This window comes from Pseudophryne corroboree, chromosome 2, assembly GCF_028390025.1.
Source record: "Pseudophryne corroboree isolate aPseCor3 chromosome 2, aPseCor3.hap2, whole genome shotgun sequence".
In the NCBI taxonomy this organism is placed as follows: Eukaryota; Metazoa; Chordata; class Amphibia; order Anura; family Myobatrachidae; genus Pseudophryne; species Pseudophryne corroboree.
In genome coordinates this window covers 864,839,227-864,861,024 of record NC_086445.1, presented here as the reverse complement: position 1 = coordinate 864,861,024, position 21,798 = coordinate 864,839,227, and the positions used below count along the sequence as shown (strand labels likewise).

General features: G+C 45.1%; 1 protein-coding gene across 3 annotated transcripts in view; it reads right to left on the bottom strand.

Annotated features, from left to right (window-relative positions):
* LOC135049903 (adenine phosphoribosyltransferase-like) overlaps positions 1–21,798 on the bottom strand; it is a 184,236-nt gene that overhangs the window by 33,813 nt on the left and 128,625 nt on the right. For all 3 annotated transcript variants that reach the window (XM_063955887.1, XM_063955888.1, XM_063955886.1), the window contains 2 exons: positions 9,676–9,769; positions 4,217–4,363 (listed from right to left, as the gene is read on the bottom strand). In XM_063955887.1, the coding sequence (XP_063811957.1) occupies positions 4,217–4,363; positions 9,676–9,769 (241 nt within the window). The remainder of the gene's footprint in view (positions 1–4,216; positions 4,364–9,675; positions 9,770–21,798) is intronic.

Sequence of the window (21,798 nt, the reverse complement as noted above, 5' to 3'; positions counted from 1 at the left end):
ACTGGCCTGAGGAAAGTTGCTGGCTGAGAACCTGGACCTGGACCCCGAGAGGTTTGCTGACCAGTGTGAGGGGTAAGCGCTGCCCCAGGGCGTCCCTCACAGCGCCGCACTATGTGCCTCTGGTACCATCCTTAATACCGTGCTCCCTCCCCATTGCCGCCATCTTCACACCGGCCCCCGCTTGCTAGGGGAGTCGATGACTAACTCACCACTCTCTTCAGCTCTGTAAGGGATCGGCGGAATGCTGCTGGGGCAAGCGGTTCCCCTGTGGCGGAGACCAATCAGACCCCTCTGGAGCTCAGTGTCCAGTCAGCGGAGTCAGTGGCTCAGACCCCGCAGGGCGGACACTGCTCTCCCCCTTAGTCCCACGCTGCAGGCAGGCTGTTGCCAACAGCCTCCTGTAAAAAAATAAACTCTTACATAAAACTTTACTAGAAAAGCTCAGGAGAGCTCCCCTAGCTGTGATCAGCTACTCCGGGCACATTTTCTAAACTGAGTCTGGTAGGAGGGGCATAGAGGGAGGAGCCAGCCCACACTCTCAAACTCTTAAAGTGTCAATGGCTCCTGGTGGACCCATCTATACCCAATGGTACTAATGTGGACCCCAGCATCCTCTAGAACGTAAGAGAAAATGTGTTCTTTATTAGTCTATTTCATATATGCTCTAGAGCTTAGTCTTCTAGGAAGCTAACTATCTGCATGGTAATTTGTGTCGACGAGTCGACACAATTGTGTTAGAACATGTGGCTCCTTTGTAATTAGTACCACAGGTGGTGGCAGTAAAGTGTATTATATAATGGGCAGAGAGAGAGAGAACATACAGGGAGAGATGTACTAAGACTTGGAGAGTGATAAAGTGGAGAGAGATAAACTACCAACACATTAACTCCTAATTGACTTTTTTCAAACAGCTTGTAACTTGGCAGTTATGAGCTGACTGGCTGGTCCTTTATCTCTCTCCACGTTATCACTCTCCAAGGTTTAGTTCATCACCCCCTCAGTGTGAGTATTTTATTCGGCTCTACCCTCACTGCATAAGTACTCGGGGATCTGTGCGATCGCAGTCCTGATGCTAATGTTATACAATCAAGGTGAATCAAACTACTGTCTCTGGCTATAGTCAGAGTGCAATGTCATGGATACCTACTGGGGGAGATGTGGTCAAGATGCCGGCTGTCGGGATCCCGGCAGCTGGAATACCGATGCCGGGATCCCGACACCCTTCAGAATACCGATGCCGGAACTCTGAATGGACCAGGATACCGACACTGGAATCCCGACAGCTGCAATCCTGACCGTAGGTATAGCTGCAAGGTTAGGTTTAGGGCTGGGTGAGGGGAGGTTAGGTTTAGGCGTCAGACTGGGGGGGCTTGGGTTAGGCTATGGGAGGAAGGTTAGGCTGTGGGGAGGGTGGGTTAGGCCCCCCTGGGGGAGGTTAGGGTCAGGCTGCGAGGGAGAGTAAGGTTTAGGCAGCGGGGACGGGGGTTAGGTTTAGGCACCTTCGGGGGGTGCTTAGGGTTAGGCACTAAGGGGGGAGGGTTAGGCTGTGGGTAGGGAGGGTTTGGGTTAGGGGCAGTGCTGCAAGTATGGTGGTACGGGGTGATACGGCGTACCGGTAAGAAATTCACAGCCAGTACGCCGTACCGACGGACCATCCACCATAATTGCATCCCGCTGGCTGCTGTGTGAGGGGAGGAGAGCGCAGCACCTCCCCTGCCCCTCAATGCTCTATAATGTCCGGTCTCCGGCGGCGGAGGGTGAATCTCAAAAAGGCACCGGTTTGCTAGCCAATCAGAGCTCGCTGACCGGCAGCCGCGGCACCTAATTGGATGCTGGTCGCAAGCTCTGATTGGCTAACGAACCGGCGCCTCATTTGAGATACCGGACGTCATGAGCCTTGAGGGGCAGAAGAGGCGCTGCGCTCTCCTCCCCTCACACGGCACAAACAGAGGCAGTGGTGAGCTGGGGGGGGGGGGGGCAAAGTATATCTGGCACTGTGGGGCAATGTATATCTGGCACTGTGGGGGCATTTGTGTATCTGCCAATGTGGGGCAGTGTATATCTGACACTGTGGGGGCAATGTATATCTGGCACTGTGGGGCAATGTATATCTGGCATTGTGGGGGCATTTGTGTATCTGTCACTGTGGGGGCATTTGTGTATCTGGCAATGTGGGGCAATGTATATCTGGCACTGTGGGGCAATGTAATGTGTATCTGGCACTGTGGGGGCATTTGTGTATCTGGCACTGTGTGGGCATTTATGTATCTGGCACTGTGGGGGCATTTATGTATCTGGCACTGTGGGGCAATGTACATTTGACACTGGCACTGTGGGGCAATGTAATGTATATCTGGCACTGTGGGGGCATTTGTGTATCTGGCACTGTGGGGGCATTTATGTATCTGGCACTGTGGGGCAATGTATATTTGACACTGTGGGGGCATTTGTGTATCTGGCAATGTATATCTGACACTGTGGGGGCAATGTATATCTGCCACTGTGGGGCAATGTATATCTGACACTGTGGGGGCATTTGTGTATCTGGCACTGTGGGGCAATTATATCTGACACTGTGGGGCAATGTATATCTGACACTGTGGGGGCATTTGTGTATCTGGCACTGTGGGACATTTGTGTATCTGGCACTGTGGGACATTTGTGTATCTGGCACTGTGGGGGCATTTGTGTATCTAGCACTGTGGGGACATTTGTGTATCTAGCACTGTGGGGGCATTTGTGTATCTAGCACTGTGGGGGCATTTGTGTATCTGGCACTATGGGGCAATGTATATCTGGCACTTTGTGGGGGCATTTGTGTATCTGGCACTGTGGGGCAATGTGTATCTGACACTGGGCTATTTGTGTATCTGGCACTCTGGGGGCATTTGTGTATCTGGCACTCTGGGGGCATTTGTGTATCTGGCACTCTGGGGGCATTTGTGTATCTGGCACTCTGGGGGCATTTGTGTATCTGGATCTGTGGGGCAATGTATATCTGGCACTGTGGGGGCATTTGTGTATCTGGCACTGTGTGGCATTTGTGTATCTAGCAATGTGGGGCAATGTGTATCTGACACTGTGGGGCAATGTATATCTGGCACTGTGGGGCAATGTATATCTGGCACTGTGTGGCATTTGTGTATCTGGCACTGTGGGGGCAATGTGTATCTGACACTGGGGCAATGTATATCTGGCACTGTGGGGGCATTTGTCTATCTGACACTCTGGGGCAATGTGTATCTGGCACTGTGGGGGCATTTTTGTATCTGGCACTCTGGGGCAATGTATATCTGGCACTGAGGGGCATTTGTGTATCTGGAACTGTGGGGCATTTGTGTATCTGGCATTGTGGGGGCATTTGTGTATCTGGGGCAATGTGTATCTGACACTGTGGGGCAATGTATATCTGGCATTGTGGGGGCATTTCTGTATCTGGCACTGTGGCGGCATCTGTGTATCTGGCACTGTGGGGACATTTGTGTATCTGGCACTGTGGGGACATTTGTGTATCTGGCACTGTGGGGGCAATGTGTATCTGACACTGTGGGGCAATGTATATCTGCCACTGCGGGGGCATTTGTGTATCCTGCACTCTTGGGCAACGTGTATCTGGCACTGTGGGGGCATTTGTGTATCTGGCACTGTCGGGGCATTTGTGTATCTGGCACTGTCGGGACATTTGTGTATCTGGCACTGTCGGGGCATTTGTGTATCTGGCACTCTGGGGCAATGTATATCTGGCACTATTGGGGTCATATGTGTATCTGCCCCCCTCCATATGTGCATCACGCCCACATTTTCATTGGCCACACCCCATGTGGCATTTGGCCACACCCATTTGTTTGGCACGCACACTATACCTATAAGACATTTTTTCTACTTGCACCACGGGTCAGGGGGTGGGGACACGGTTGAACACCCTTTATTCAACCTTGTTGATGTTTTTAACTTCGGGATCCTATACACCGGTATAACATATCGATTCCTACTGGGGTCCCTGACAAACACCTAGCGGGAATTTATATAGTGGATCGGTCACAATGTCCTGTTCCTGAATGGCACATTGCGGCAAGCAGTAGCACAAGTTTTTGCTTGTACCCCAGGTGTGCAGGAAAATTAGTAATGTTCAGGGTACAGTAATGGACAAATTTGTTGTCATTGGAACATCCGGCATATCACCCCTAATTGATTTGGCCTCCTAAAGACCACTCACCGGCTTTTATGGCATCAGTCCGAACCTCCAACGTTTTCTCCTTCTCTGAGTAATCAACATATAGCTGACTATATGTTTTCACACACAGGTGACCTGCTTTTCTGATGGCTAAAAAACCTCTCTCTAAATGTGCAGCAATGGCAGCACCTGTTTGAGGAAAACGGAAACAGAAATTATAGTCACATTCTGGTAGAGCCATTAAACATTCAGGTTATTTATGATATTCACAGCCATTTCTTATGACTATTGATCTAGCCCACAAAATGGCTGCCACTGCGTGGATGTGCACACTTTAAAGGTAATGTCCCTGCAAACATTAAAACCTAAATCTGATGTTGCAGGAGACGTAGAAAGCTAATGGCCTTAACATTGCTGATAAGCAGCCCACACAAAATCTGCTGACATTAGGTGCTTACCAGGGACGAGCAGTCAGGGGAGGCAGGGGAGGCAGTGCCTCCCCTGTCATTAATGAGTAAAATAATACAAAGAAGATATTTATGACACATAAGTATCTTCTTTATTATTTTACTCATGATTAAAGTGTGTAAAATTAGTTTGGGAGGCACCGATCGTGGTGCCTCCCGTAATGATTGATAAAAGATATGGGAGCAGGGGGCGGGAGCAGGAGGTGCGGGATGCGGCGGGCCGGGCGGCGGAGATGCGGGCGGCGGTAGCGGTGGCGGGACGCGGCAGTACGGACAGTTCAGCAGAGTTTGGCAGCGGAAGCGGTACCCATTTCAAAAATGGCGTCTCAGCGTAATTTTTGAAATTCAAGATGGCCGCCGCGAGCCAATCATGGCTCGCCGCGTCATCGCCCCGCCCCCTCCGCTGACTTATATAAGTCAGCGCGAGGCAGCGGCTGTCAGTCCGACGGCGGAGGAGGAGCTGAGAAGAGCTCCTGAAGACCGAAGACGCCGGAAGTCCTGGATGGGCGGCGGCTATGCAAAAGAGCTTAGCAGCCACCGCCCACCAGGTGAAGATGCTGGTAGTCCTGGGAAGGCGGCGGCCATGCAAAAGAGCTTAAAGGCCGCCGCCTCCCAGGTGAAGACGCCGGAGGAAGACACCAGAAGCCCTGGGAAGGCGGCGGCCACGCAAAAGAGCTTAAAGGGCGCCGTCCCCAGGTGAAGACCCTGTTTAATAAAGGTTTTTTTTAAAGTACGTGTAGTGTTTTGTTTTTTTAGATTTTCTTTACAGGTGGACTACAGGTGCCAGCGGGCCCTTTATGTTCAGGCATGCTGGCACCTGTGGTTCTCCAAGTGCCAGCATGCTGGGGCAGGCTTGCTGGGACCTGTAGGCCATCTGTAAAGAACAATATTACTATTCTTTACAGGTGGACTACAGGTGCCAGTGGGCCATTTATGTCCGGGCATGCTGGCACTTGTGGTTCTCCAAGTGCCAGCATGCTGGGGCAGGCTTGCTGGGACCTGTAGGCCACCTGTAAAGAACAGTATTAGCATACAATGAACCCCGCACCCACCGCCACCAGGGGTGCGTGGCATAGCACTGGGCTAACAGCCCAGTGCTGGTTATTGCTCGGGAGGGGGGACCCCATTTTAATTTTTTTGGGGCCCCACTTTCCGAGGAATACCAACCCTGGGCTGACTGGTTTGGGGGGTGTTTAATGGCATGGCAGGGGGACCCCACACTGAGTGTCTCCCCTGCTATGGCATTACCCCCCCTAGCTGGTCCTGCCTGGTGCTGGTTTTAGCGTGTGGGAGGACTGCATTTTTTTTCCCAGGGGGGGGGTTTAGCTGCAGTGCCTCCCTAGCCCCTGACCTCACCGCACTGGTCCTTACAACTGTCATTAAAACTTCAAAAGCACACCAACTGTCATGGCATCTTCTGGAGGGGACGTCAGCTGCTGCAGAGATCGCCGGATTGCTGCAACAGTGCACTCCATCCCATAATCTTACACAGACCAAAGACAGGTAAATCAAGTGGTGATCCAAGATGGCGGCTGCAGCTCCCACGATTTAGGCAAAACATTTTTATAAATATATTGTATACTGGGTGCAGCGATCAAAAACTACTACGCACACAAGAGACCTCACTGGGCCGTAACCATGAATTGACAGGACTACTGGTATAGACTTTGCAACAGTATCCTAGCCCTAGTAATATCAAATCAACTCCTATTTCACATATGAAAACAATTTATATGGGGTATAAGCATCTACACTTTGCTAAAATATAAACCTAGAGACCCAGACCTAAATTGACCCTATGCAACACTTAATTTCTTGATAGTTTAGAGTTTGCAAAACTCCACATGTAAGCTAGTGTCATCAATCTTACTATATTATGACAATCACCAATAATACCACCAGGGGACGACCAGCTACACATTTTTGTATCCTTGCTAAATAGAAAAGTGGGAGGGGCCACCTTCCCTGTCACAGTTACATGAAATTGACCAAAGATCCGACATACGAATTTTCATCAAAACTAATAGAACAAATTGATGAAGGTTTAGCAATAGGAGTCATCAATAAGAAAGAATACGGCTACATCTGCATTAAAGACCCGAAAATTCCCACCTTCTACTACCTCCCAAAAATCCACAAAAACCTGGAAAGACCACCGGGGAGACCCATCGTATCCAGTATCGGTTCAATTTCCTCAAACTTATCAAAATATATTGATTATTTTCTTCAGGACATTGTAGGAAAGCAAAAAAGCTTCCTTAAAGACACTACAAGTATATTACAAGTCCTTAATAACCTCAAATGGCAGGAAGGATACATACTAGGTACAAGTGATATCAGGTCCTTGTATACTGTTATCAACCATCAAGCAGGATGCGAAGCAACCCGCCATTTTCTCTGCACACAAACGACCATTACCAACACTCAAATCAATTTCATCATGGACAGTATTGAGTACATCCTCTATAACAACTACTTTTGGTATGATGGCGATTTCTTCTTACAACAATGCGGAACAGCCATGGGAACATCATTCGCCCCCAGTTATGCGAACCTTTTTGTCTCACACTGGGAAGACTCAAACATCTGGGACCATAAACCCTTCCTATCAAACATTGTCAGTTGGCATCGTTACATAGACGACGTGTTCTTCATTTGGAAAGGAACCGAAGAAGAACTAGTGCAATTCAAAGAGTACATCAACAACAACAATATGAACTTGGAATTTACCACCACACACAGTAAAAATACAGTAGTCTTTTTAGACTTGGAAATCTACATTGAAGCCAATAAAATTTGTACAAGAACCCATTTCAAAAAAGTAAATGGAAACAATATGCTTTCACATAACAGCAACCACCATAGACAATGGATAGAAAATATTCCAGGAGGGCAATACCGCCGACTAAAGAGGAACTGCACAGATGACAAAATATTTGAACAACAGGCACTTGAATTGAAGACCAAATTTCTCCAAAAAGGATACAAGAAAATCATTTAACACAACAATTGGAAAAAGTACAAACCCTGGAAAGAAAAGAATTACTGAATTTCAAACCTAAAGACAAAAAAGAATTACCAGTAACATTTATAACACAGTTTAATAGTAATTATAAGGACGTTGAAAAAATTCTAGAAAAACATTGGCACATTCTTTCACTCGATGAAGATCTCAAAGAATCTATTCCAAACAAACCGAAAGTAGTATATAAAAAAGCAAATAATTTAAAACGGGTGGTCTTCTGTATACCGGCGGTCGGGCTCCCGGCGCTCAGTATACCGACGCCGGGAGCCCGACAGCCGGCATACCGACACTTATTTTCCCTCGTGGGGGTCCACGACCCCCATAGAGGGAGAATAAAATAGTGTGGCGCGCGTAGCGCGCCACCGTGCTCGTGGCGTGGCGAGCGCAGCGAGCCCGCAAGGGGCTCATTTGCGCTCGCCACACTGTCGGTAAGCCGGCGGTCGGGCTCCCGGCGCCGGTATGCTGGTCGCCGGGAGCCCGACCGCCGGCCAGCCGTAGTGAACCCTTTAAAACAGCAACTGACCCAAAGGTTTTTACCAATCTTACAAGAACCAAAGAATTGCAATAAAAAAAGTAAAGGTTTCCACCCCTGCACAACCTGTCCAGGGTGCAAAAATCAACGAACGACCATAAAACCGATAACCATCTTTCACTCAAACACAACAAAAGAAGAATTCACAATCAGAGATCAAGTAACTTGTCACACAGAAGGGGCTATCTACATTTTGGAATGTTCCTGTGGCAAACAATACGTGGGACAAACCAAACGTAAACTAAGAATAAGGATAGCAGAACACATCTACAACATAAAAAGAGGTTTAAAAACACACAGTGTTTCAGCCCACTTTCTCACCAAACACAATCAAAATCCGGCTGGATTAAAATTCATTGGGATCAAAAATGTCGAACCCCATTGGAGAGGAGAGGATATAGTAAAAACATTAAAGAAAAAAGAAACAGAGTGGATATATAAAATGAACACTCTAGAACCACATGGCCTTAATATCGACATAGAGCTGAATGTCTTCCTATAATGTATGATCATTATTTCAAGAACTCTTGACATCAAAAAACCTTTTCATTTACATGAACACTTCATTATTTTTATTTTTATTATTTTTATATTTATTTTTCACATTTTAATTTTATTTATTTTTATTTATTTTTATTTTTTATTTTTATTTATTTTTTATTTATTTAACTTTAATTATTGTAATTTCCTTCCCCCAATCCCTTATTTCCCATCCACAAATGCAATTTTTAAAACTTTGGGAATACTATGGAATACATTCCCCTTTTTTTACCATGAGGATGCCGCCGGAAACCTCCCTTCCGGTTCCGGACACTTCCTGTTTTTTAATAAAGTTTTCCTATAAAAAGTAAAACAATGACAGAAATTCCATTACTTCCTTGAGAAAGAATCCGAATAGGATTCGAAACGCGTTGGAACAGAAGGAGCTGACACAAAGGACACGAGAACCGCTATCACCAGCCGTTTCACGAACAACCGGAAGTGGGGACCCGAACTTCCTGTCGCGGCGATTCAGGCGGAATAACAACCAAGCACGGCCAGCGGGAGATAACACAGTGAAACTGTCACGGCTACACCTTCCCTTGAACCATCGGAAGCAACTCCCAGGGTAAGACAGGGACAGTTTTGAATTCAAAAGACTGAATCCTTTTCCTGCAGAGACAGTGTCACTCGGCTCCACATATCCATAAAGGAGCTGTAAACATTGCATTATTCCTAACCCCCTTTTTTCCTCTTTCCCTTTTATTTATTTTTCATTTATTTTACAATTATTTTATTAATTTTATTTTATTTTATTTTATTTATTTTTGCACTCACCACCACACAGCGCTCGGTCCATAATAACTTTATTCCTGTCTGTGTTTATGACTGTATAGACAATGTACAGCCACATCCCGGTGACACTTCTTTCATAGACCTATACACCGACTGTATAAATCATTCCTATATGAAGAGACGGATAATCTGTGAGATTTACCTAAAATTAATCCCATGGCATCAATTCCAGCAACAAGATCGATCTGGTCACTCTTAAAGGGTTTCAACAAATCTTCAATGCAGTCCTGAAAAGCCTAAATAGAAAACAGATAGTTTCCTACACAGTGGAACAAAAGGCATAGTTAGACATTTTTAATAGTCTACATCAGTGGTTCTCAAACTCGGTCCTCAGGACCCCACACAGTGCATGCTTTGCAGGTAACCCAGCAAGTGCACAGGTGTATTAATTACTCACTGACACATTTTAAAACGCCCACAGGTGGAGTTAATTATTTCACTTGTGATTCTGTGAGGAGACCTGCAAAACATGCACTGTGTGGGGTCCTAAGGACCGAGTTTGAGAACCTGTGGTCTACATTATGCCATTGATTTTTCATGTTATTGGAGTTGCAAATAGAAAATACCAAGGACCACATTAATAAAACCAAGAATATATATGGCCAAGTGGATAACATTCCTAAGTCCTCCTACTGAATATTAGAGAGCATTGTCCAGATTTTGTCACGTAATATATTGATCGTCTCCTGGATGACTATCATATTCTCTCTTCCCAGTGGTAGGAAGATGCCAATCTGTAAGTGAGTCATTAGATATTAATTCAGTGTACCATGGGTGATGTCCTAGCAATTGCATCTAATTTCTACATGTGATGACTCTCTAATAATACCGAGATGTATTATAAAGAAACACATTTATTGAACAGACAATTCATTAGACATGTTGGTAAATTTAGAAAATATAAACAATATGTAATTTTTAGAAGAATGATGCAAGTACAAAAATATTTCCCTTTCTTCTTTGGGGTCCATGGTCTCACCAAGTTTAATTGTTAACCTTGGGTATGATGCTTGTGGAAACCAGGACTGGCACCGAACAATAAGCTTGTGAGCCTCCCAGGATGCTCTGGGCTCCTCCCCCTTCATTCCCTGCCCCAATGCTCAGGCACTTCAGTTTTTTTTTGTGCCAGCAAGGAGCTGGACACACTGAACAGGGGTTGCAGTTTGCAACCCAAGCTTTTCATTTTCTTTGATTTTCTCTTGACTTTATATAACTTTTCCTCGAGATGACACCTCCATGGGACTCCAGAGCTGTCTCTCGAACACCCCCACCGGGCCACAACATCACGAGTGGGTAGGTGATTTCGGCGGGACTCCCACTGCAACCTTCTCACTAGCAAGATGCAGGGGCTCCCCATGACTGCATCCGAACACATGGGGGACAAGTAAGGCAGGTTCCTACTTGCGGGACCTGCGATCTGCGCAGTCCTTGTGCGGCGGTCCTGGGTGGCCCCTCCCAAAGTCCAGGGCAACATTTCACTGCGGTCTTCCGTCCTGGGCTGCTCCTCCCTCCTCACTGGAGACGCTGGGCAGCTATTGAACAGAGCTTTGCAGGTCTCCAGAGGCGGTGGGCTGTGTCTCTCTGTATACTTATTGAAAACAGGTTATACAAAACGCTGAATCCTACCAGCCTTATCTAAGCGCTGTAGTTGCTATCAGTGTTCATTGCAGTTAAAATTGTTTTCTGCATTGTATGTGACTTACAGATGGAGCCACGCTAGTTGTGGCTCCGTCAGTGCCAGGCGCGCCTGTCACAGAAAGCATCCCCGTCCGGCTGGGCGCGCGTGTCCGCGACGGACATAGATGCTCGGAATGGGAGCCTCTCTGTGCACTCCCGGCATGACTAGGCGGATGGATCGCATAGTCACGCCGGGAGTGCACATTTGCGATGGAGCCGCCTCAGATGAGCGCGGCTCCTTCTGTATGCTAGTGCTGCTGTTTAATTTCTCTTTATTTCATACTGTACATTGATATTGCTTTCCCTGTACTTGTTTTCTCTCTGTAACCCTTAAATACTAGTGTGTATTGGGTTAAATCTGCCACACTTTACTAAATGATTGTATTTGTTTGAGCTCATTGTCACATACTGTCCCTGTTACACCCTGCTCAATGCCACATTGTTGCTGTTACCATGTCTAACAAAAGCAAGGCAAAACAGGCAGGGGCACTCAAGTTGGCAGCATGTAATACCTGTCACACTGAGGATTTACCTCAGGATTTTATCACAGGATGATGGTCTATGCACGGACTGTTTAGTGCCTTCCAGCACCTCAGCCCCTCCAGTCAGTGGCGTAAGTTTGTCCCAGTTGCCCGGAGGCAAGAAAAAATTTTGTGCCCGCACTATATATCATCCGTGAGCCAATAAGATGCCGTTTTGAGATCCAAGTAAAACCGAACCCGCTCATCTCTAATTCTAACTACAGTATATGAAGCTACTACAAAACCGCTGCAACTAGGCAGATCTATGTAGGTGTCCAACCACACACTACATAGATCTGCTCAGTCACTCACAATGCTGATTATTTCTCTGACAATTAAGTTGCAAGCGTCATATCCAGGATTAGAACCCACAACCTTTTACACTGGAAGCATGCACCTTACTGGTGGAGATATCTGCTCTTGCATAGGAAGTATGAGAATTCTAACTGTATGAAGTTACTTGTAATCGTCAGAGAAATAATTTCATATAGTTAGCACTCTGTTTCCTTTATATGAGCAAATAGCTTCATCAGTAAGGTATCTGCTTCCAGTGTATCTATAATAAAGAGGGTATGATTTGTAAGGTGCAGTGACTAGTGGGGAAGTCGGCTACGGAAGAGATACCGGCTGCTGTCAATTAACTTAATTGATTAATGTTGCTGAACACACGGAACAGGAGGAGAGGTGCCTCCCTTCAAAACAGGAGCCCGGCGGCAGCTGACTCCATTGCCTCCCAGAGTTCTGCCTCTGCCTCCAGTTATTCTGCAAGAACCCCCATGGGCATCATTTACAACACTGTTGGCTAAAATTTCCAACCACATAGTTACCCCACCTGTGGTCCTCCCTATGGGTATACCACAGCCAGTACAGCCCACACTGGCTCCCCCAGGGACTGGTCGACAACCAGTGCAGCCCACAATGGTTCCTCCTGTAGCTGTTCCACAGCATCTGCAGCCTCCAATGGCTCCATCTATAGGTTTTCACCAGCCATTACAACCTGTTCATCAGGCCATAGCAGCCCCACCCATCCACCCCCAGTGGTTGGATTCATTCTCTACATCTGTGCAGAGTCTAGCTGCTTCATCTGCTACTTTTCAAAGCATGATACATGAGCAAGGCACACTGCCTGCAAAACGTACCATACTTTCCTCACAATGCACACCACACTTGGATTCTGAAGACTCATCAGTACTTGCTGACACAGCTGAAGTTTCTGATGCAGAATCTCCCTCAGGGCATGAGGAGGCCCCATCTAAATTTAATGTGGCAGCATTAATCAGAGCGGTCAAATTCTCTCTTCAGCTTGAAGATGCTGAACCGGCCACTACTTCCAAAGATCCACTGCGCAAGCGGCAGTAAGTAGTCCTTACTGAGTTTCCACAATCTGACCACTTCACAGAAGAAGTTAGAACTGAGGCGTGGAAAACACCTACTAAAAAATTCATGGTGCCTAAAAGACACAGCTCTTTTTACCCATTCCGCACAGAGGAATGTACAATGTGGGAGAACCCACCTATTGTGGATACTCATGTGACATACTTACTCAAAAGTTCCATCCTGACTATCCCAACTGCATCCTTACTTAAGGACTGCCAGATAGACAATTGGATGTGACAATGCTAAATTCCTTTGTCGTATAAACAACCCTTTATGAAGTCTAAGAACACAGTACGCTGTTTACTTAAGAAGTACCGTAAGGGTACGCTAGTTGCGTAACGATCGCTCAGCCGTAGGCGAGACGCTCAAGCGTCGCGTTCGCTCACGGCCCAGTGATCACAGCACGTTAATGGCTATGACTAGAGTAACGATTCGCTATGGCGTAGCGGACGCTCGAGACCACGAGGAGATCACCAGCGGCGCAGACGCTCACAACGCTATACCTTTATGTCTAAACCTTTTATCAATGTAATACACGGAATACCTTAATGTGAATACAGGGTGTAAGTGCAACCTTGTGTTCCCTGTCTAACTACAAAGCTGCTTGAGCGTCACCGACGCTCAAGTGAACACAACACTATGAGAAAATACACAGATACCTGTTTAGGGTCCAAAGCCTATTAACTGTATTATATCTAATATACTTGTAAAAGGGGATAACAGTACAAATGATACACTACAATATAACAGAGACTTCCTAACCAAAATACAATACTATCTAATACAATACAATACTATGCTGATTTAATACAGTACAATACTAGTCAATGGGAGATACGAGAAAAAGAGAAGGGAGAGAGACAGAGAGAGAGAGAGAGATTGGCTCACAGTAAGACAATATGATTACGGAGAGAAACTTACGCACAAAGGGTGACGATCGCATGCGCCTCGATATCCAGCTCCCGGTTATCAGCAGAAAACCGTTGATGAGAGAGTGAAGTTGGATATGGTCGGCCTGCCTGTTTATGCCCCACACACAATGCAATCTCATAGTCCCTACAATCCCATTGTCCATTGGACGTCGGAATTCGGCCCTGTATCATAACAAAAGGTCATAGGGTGATTCATACAGGTGGGCTGTGCCGATTTCAAACAGCTCAGGTGGGTGGGAAACTAGGTTTCCCGCCGCATACCTGAGTATGCGTAAATAATAGAAATGGACATAAACTTCTTATGTCCATAACTATTCGCACGAGCGATTAATACGCTCCAAACCAACACCGGAATATTGCTATTTAAATACTCTTCCGATGGGTACCAAACACTACTGCATGACTCCTGTTAGACCCTTCCTACGATACAAAGAGGGATTCCTCAGCTCAGGGACATTCTATATTAACCAAACTTTCAGAATCTATCAAAGGGACCATGATCTACAAACTACATTAATTGTGAAAATATGTAACGATTGGGTCGCACGCTACGACTACATACTCTTTACCGTAAATACGCATACCGATGCGAGCGGGTGCATGCATCAGCGGGTATGCGCTATCACGGGAAAGCGCACGCATGCGCAGCACGGACCAGCATGAGGTGCAAATATGGCAGCGTGTATAGGGATATTTTTCTGACTTTGACAGTCCACCCTTTGGCAGTCAATAATAACTGCCACCTTCTAAAACATTTCAAAAGGAGAAAAATATATGTCAGGGGTTAATTCATTTCCATGGTTGGGTGAGGGAGGAGAGAGGAGTAGGTGTGAAGAGGGTATGACCTAGTGTGATAGCAGAAGCATGTGTGTATGAGTCCATGTTTGGGGGGTCATGTATCATCGTGCCGTACGTATTGTAAATCAAGCTTCGAGGTATTGCGAAGTATACATTTGAATTCCTTCTTATCCTGTGGTACAGGTCTGTGGATGGGCTGTCAAACTTTACCGAGCTCATTTCGGCTTTCAGTTGTAACAAAATGGGGATGCACATTTTAGTTGATGATACATGAATGGGGGAGGTATGTGGTTGCTGATATCTGTGCCTGTATTCCCTATCGTCTATGTGTGTCATTACCTGAGGGTTGTAGAGATGAAGATAAAGAACACTTATGGAAAATGCAATGATATTCTATGTCAGGGAAATGTACATCTGTCGTTGAAGTTGTGTTCGGTATCTGTTGAGAGTCGTCTTCTTTGCGCTGTATTGCTCCTTGGGCATGAGCAAATAGCTTTGTCAGTGCCATCAGATTTACAAAAAATGTTGGGCTAGCGTGAGTTTAAAAATACTAGGGAAACTGGGGATCCATGGCAAAGTTCATCAAGTGTCCATATCATAGGTTGTCAAAACTTCATCTTTGGTGCTTGTCTGTTGTCTGTATAGCGTCTCGTCAACTTCCTCGTCCAAGGGGGTCGTTGTATCTTGGAGAAAAGCAGAAAAACAGGTGAAAGAAACGGACCGTATAATCGCATTTTCATCACATCCTGGTTTCTATCATTGGGTCATAAATCAGATCCAGGTTAATTACGGTTTCCTCACTCCTCAAGCTCATCACTTTTGTACTTTGTTTGCACCTCATTAAAGCCTGCCCGCATCTAAATATCAATCCAATCGATATAACGACACCCAAGATACATAGTAGAAACTTTCCAACATCCATTATGACTCCTTGAGCCCAGCCTCCTAAACCGGAGAACCAATTTCGCGGGTTCAACCATGACACCCAACCAGTCAGCTCATTACCTACAGCAGCAAGGGTGAGATTGTGTTTTCGACGAAATTCCCACTTTAATTGCAGAATATCGTCCATCTTTTGGTCTCTGACCTCTACCGGATCCTCGGTGCTATTTGTGATATACGTGCAACACTTTATGCCGTACTGTGTTGCCAATGTAACACAATATCCGCCTGTTACTGCTGTAAGATAATTAAGAACCATCCTATGCTGAACTAGTTCTGTTTTATAAGCTTGAAGTTCTCTTCCAGTGTATCTGAATGTGTCATCATACATTTCGGTGATATTATCTAACAAATTGGCGAGTGCGGAAATGTATCTATAATTCATCACTCCTCGAGCGGTGCGAGTGAAATCTAACGCTACCAGAACCTGAATCCCGGTGGATTCATGGATAAGATCAGAGGCCGGATGCTCTAACCTTTCTGACAGTTGTCTTTTAACTCGGTGCTCGTAATGAGTGTGAGTATAAGGAGCTTGGGCACCACGGTGTATGTCCTTCATTTTGTCATGTGTAACAGTCATCACTTCAGGCAATACTTTTCCAATATAACACAATCCTTCAGAGTTTGGGGCCAGCCACTTGTACGCCTTTCTCCCGCATATGAAATATGCATCATCGGGGAGAACATATGGGACGGAGAAGGACATTACCATGTTACACACCTTCCAGGTGAACTCTCCTGACCCTAATTCTTCCATCTGCTTAATGCACGTATCAGTTTGTACGATATGTGCACAGTATCCTGGTGATACCTCTCCAACTCTAGTAATCCTATTTCCTAAGGTATATCGATACTGGAAAGATTTTCCTCTACTGGCTATGTGGCGTACAAGCTCTGTATCTGTAGGCATTCTATCTGCTCTATGCGAAAAGGTCATGGTAAGGTTGCTCCATGACACTTCCCAATTTCCCGGCTTACGGGGATTGGAGATATTAAAACATAAGAGGGACCTATCCACATGATATTGGTGGAACTTCAAACTAGGAGGGCTGGAGATATTAAACCTCCTGTCCACCGGTCTCCCACCCTTTAGCTCAAGTACCTCCCCTACCGTTAAAGGAAATGGTACTAGCCCTGATTTGCTATGACCCTGAGGTACTTGAGAGCATACCCAACAATCTGTTTTATTTAACACGTTACCCACTAAGGAGTGATGGTCACTCAATGGATGCTGGTCCATATGGATATTAAGACTGGATTGGCATTTCTTGTTACAGAGCCTACAGATACAGTTTTTCTTTTTGAACTAACAATCCTTCAAAGAAAATGTTTACAGATAACATGGTTGTTAGATCGTGCCCGGTACTCGCCTTTGCTTGGTGATTGGGTTGCTATTGGAAATTTACACCTCCATCTCAGTCATTAGAACCTTTCTGGATCCTTTCTCGACCTCACTGGTACTCTCACCGAAACAGACTGCTCTGGTCAACATCATGGTTAACGGGAAAATCCATATCACAGTCTCTTGGGGCAAGTCCATCTTACAGGAGGAGAAAAGAAGAAATTTGTAAAGGGGGTATAAGAAAACAGTTTGAGGGGGAGAGAACTTGTTACGATAATAAGTTCTCTCATCTTGTTGTTCTTCTTGTTCTGCTGTCCTCTCAAAGGTGCTGTCTCTCAGTTTTCCAAACGAACATTCTGGTGATGCAATATTCCTTCCTAACCGGCGATCTTTCTGTAAGGAGCAAAAATCTGGCATTACCATTGGTCCAACTGAGGGGTGACATACCATCTTTAAACCATAAAAACATGAGTGAGAAGAGAGAGAAAAACAAAAAAAAAACACAAGAGATAGAGAACAATTCATGTGTATATATACATTACATAACTCAACAATAACCATCAATAAGAAAAGAGAAATAAAATATTTTTAAACATTGTCAACATTAAGAAAACATTGTTAGCATTAGAAAAACATTGTCAGACTTATTAGGCTGTCATATCTATGTGTCTAATGGTCTCCTTGAGCAGTCCCTTCCCACCAGCACCTGCATTACTCCACTGTCTGTATCTGGCCAGAAATACATTGTGGCGGAGGTCATGCTGGGGTTTGGTAGACTTCTGCAAGGACCAAGTGGATATGCAATGTGAATTCTTACCACTACTCGTCAGAGATGGGGATAGAGAGAGAGAGAGAAAAACATTTTTCACAAATACATTTACAACTTTTCACCTGGTCATTCCTGTGTCTTCAGTGAATGACCTCCCACTTTATTAACCGTTACCTCAGGCTTGCCTCCATTCCTAATAATCACCTTTCCTGCCTATGTGATCCTTGATTATAATGGTGTGTATTTTAATTTTGCTCATTTCTTGGTCTAGGGGGTCTAACTTTATGTGGGTTATTACAGTTGTTGGCATAATGCCCTTCTCTTCTACAATTGTAACAAATCCTTGACTTTCTCCATGTGCTAGGGGCCTGGGATTCCGGTCGACTTGATGCATTCTCTAGTGCTTGGATGTTCAGTGTCATCAACCGCTCTCCCTGCGCTTCCCTGGTTCTTTTGATATTTCGGTCATGCTCGATAGCGGACTCTCTTAATGCCGCAACCGAGATACCTCTCCAATGAGGTATTGAAGTTTGTACCCTAATTTTTTTGTGTGTCTTTCAAGTTGCTCGCTAATACGGACACAGCTACCTCTCTGTGGTGTACATTAGTTTCAATGTCATCTATACCAGTGTACCTAGCCATATCCTGCAGAGCCCGGTGAAATTACTCTTCTGCGGATTCACCTTCTTTTTGTCTTATTGTATAGATTTTATTCCACTTTGCTACTGTAGGAAAATATTCTTTCAACTGTAGATTGATTCTTTTTACATTATCTTGGTTATACTTGTTTGTTAGTGGCACTTCCTCATCTAGCTTACAATCAGTGATAAATTTCAATGAATCAACATCGGGGGGTAAACATGCCCTCAAGACTGTCCTCCAATCTTTGTTACTTGGCTCTGCAGTATGTCCTAGCACTCTAATGTATCTTTGACAAGCAACTAAGTCTTTCCTGGGATCAGGAAATTCAGACAGAATTGTTCTTAATTCTGTTCGGGAAAAAGGGCAGTACATGGCGATGTTCCTGACAGGAGTGATTCCTGAAGAGTCAGTTTCCCCATTTGGTACTGTGATTACCCTAACAGGATTAAGTCCAGTAATGTCATTCTGAATTGATTCTATGATATAAGGTACATTTGTTTGTGCGTGATGTATAATACCATACGTACCTGTGGACACGACCTCACCTGACCCTCCATTAGGGGGTTTGATTACAGTTTTTACCGATTGGGTCGCGTCCACCTGGATGTCTTGTGTGATGGCTTCTGGAAGAGGTGTCGACATCGTTCTGGGTTCATTTTCTTGTTGGTGTTCCTGAGGAAAGTTTAACATGGGGTGCGACTTGCATGGGTTAATAGTTGTACATTCAACAGCATTACAATTAGCATTGTTACATTTATCACATTTATTCTTATTATCTGTACTACTGTTGCTAAGAGCATTTTTATTGTTTACCCTTGTGCTTTTCTCCGCAACCACAATCCCCTCCATCGCCATCTCTCCCCTCTCAAGATGAAAGTTAGGTAAGTAAGTTACATTTCTTTGCATTTCACCCTCCTGTTGCCATATCTGTAAACAATCATAATGCTTGATTCGTCTCTTTGCTGATTTGATGAGACATATCCTTCGCCTTAAATTATGCAACACCTCTGAGTCAAAACTACCTATCCCGGGAAATGGTACCTTATCCCCCGCAGTCATTCGTGTCCATTCATCACAAAAGGTCTCAGAGTGGGGACCATATTTCCCCCACATTACTAACCGAGCAGACCCTCGGGGTCTGCAAGCCTCTGGAGTCTGAATCCTGACCTCCGACCGTCTCTGTGTTGTGCACTTGGCTGCCATTGTGGACCTTTTTAACACAGAAAAACATCCTAAAATGCACCAAACACAGAACTTCGTTGGAAATCCTTAAAGCTCTTCCACTGAACTTCTTCTGCTCCGGGTATCCCCGTTCCGCCTTCTAGCAGACACGTGTAGCCGTTGCAGGCCCTATCTCTAGAGATTTTCCTGAGAAAATTCCCTTCCTTTTTCTTTTACACAAATCACGCTTGCATGTGCTCCCTACAACACGTATGAGGGCAAGATTTACGCATGGATATACGACCTCATATCACGTTGCGTTATTGGTCACACATACAACCGTGCGGTCCAATCGTACCACTTATAGACACTTGTTGCCCATAAATGGTAGGATCATTGGAGTCTCCCTACTGTGCTCCAAAACAGCCAGAGCGTAATACAACGAAAACTTTATCACACTCTGTTGCACGTTTTCACTCAGATCGTGCTCATCACGTTCCACATAGATCACAAAGTTCACAAAGCGGGATTATCACATAGATCACAAAGTCCACAAAGCGGGATTCAATACACTCATACCGTTTTCAACCCAATATCATTCTTATAGTTTTCTGATCAGAAAAATCATTTCCCGTAGTCTGATAGCTCTCCCCAGAGGTATTACAGTAAAGTAAGGTATTTAAACTAAGTTTTGGAAAGCTGAAATCAATTTGTGCTATTTATCGCCTTGCGCTATTTACCGCGTTGCGCTATTTATCGCCTTGCATTATTTATCGCGTTGCGCTATTTATCGCCTGTTGTTTGAGTTACGTGGGCGTACCCAGACGCTCCGTTGCGTAATATACGCTGCGTGCGTCGGCCTTTGGATTGCGTACGCAAGTCTTTGTTAGAGACACGTGTACGCAAAGCAAAGATCCACCGTAACACAATTTATACTTTTATCAATGTAGAGGATCCTTTATCATCTACCGCGCACCACACTGACAAGCTGTGTGTTTTGTCTATATTTTAACTATGTTACCTTTACTCAACTTATTGAAATAGCGGCAAATTTCTCTCAGCACTTTTATCAACTATAAAACTAGCAGACAGGAGAGTGATATACGAAAATACACAAATGAAAAAGAAATGCAGATATATATGTGCGTGCGTGTGTACGCAAGACAGAAGAGAAATAAACAGTTTTAAAAGACACAAGCGTTTTGTTCTTACTTCCGGTTCCCGGATTCCTTCAGCACTCTTTATCTAAGCGAAGCAGACGCTTATCCCGTCAGCACTGGGAGACAACCTCCCACCCTTTGCTGGGGGATAATGTCTGCTGATCTACCTAGTGCAGATATGAGAAGGATAGGACGAGTCCCCAATTGACAATGCTAAATTCCTTTGTCGTATAAACAACCCTTTATGAAGTCTAAGAACACAGTACGCTGTTTACTTAAGAAGTACCGTAAGGGTACGCTAGTTGCGTAACGATCGCTCAGCCGTAGGCGAGACGCTCAAGCGTCGCGTTCGCTCACGGCCCAGTGATCACAGCACGTTAATGGCTATGACTAGAGTAACGATTCGCTATGGCGTAGCGGACGCTCGAGACCACGAGGAGATCACCAGCGGCGCAGACGCTCACAACGCTATACCTTTATGTCTAAACCTTTTATCAATGTAATACACGGAATACCTTAATGTGAATACAGGGTGTAAGTGCAACCTTGTGTTCCCTGTCTAACTACAAAGCTGCTTGAGCGTCACCGACGCTCAAGTGAACACAACACTATGAGAAAATACACAGATACCTGTTTAGGGTCCAAAGCCTATTAACTGTATTATATCTAATATACTTGTAAAAGGGGATAACAGTACAAATGATACACTACAATATAACAGAGACTTCCTAACCAAAATACAATACTATCTAATACAATACAATACTATGCTGATTTAATACAGTACAATACTAGTCAATGGGAGATACGAGAAAAAGAGAAGGGAGAGAGACAGAGAGAGAGAGAGAGATTGGCTCACAGTAAGACAATATGATTACGGAGAGAAACTTACGCACAAAGGGTGACGATCGCATGCGCCTCGATATCCAGCTCCCGGTTATCAG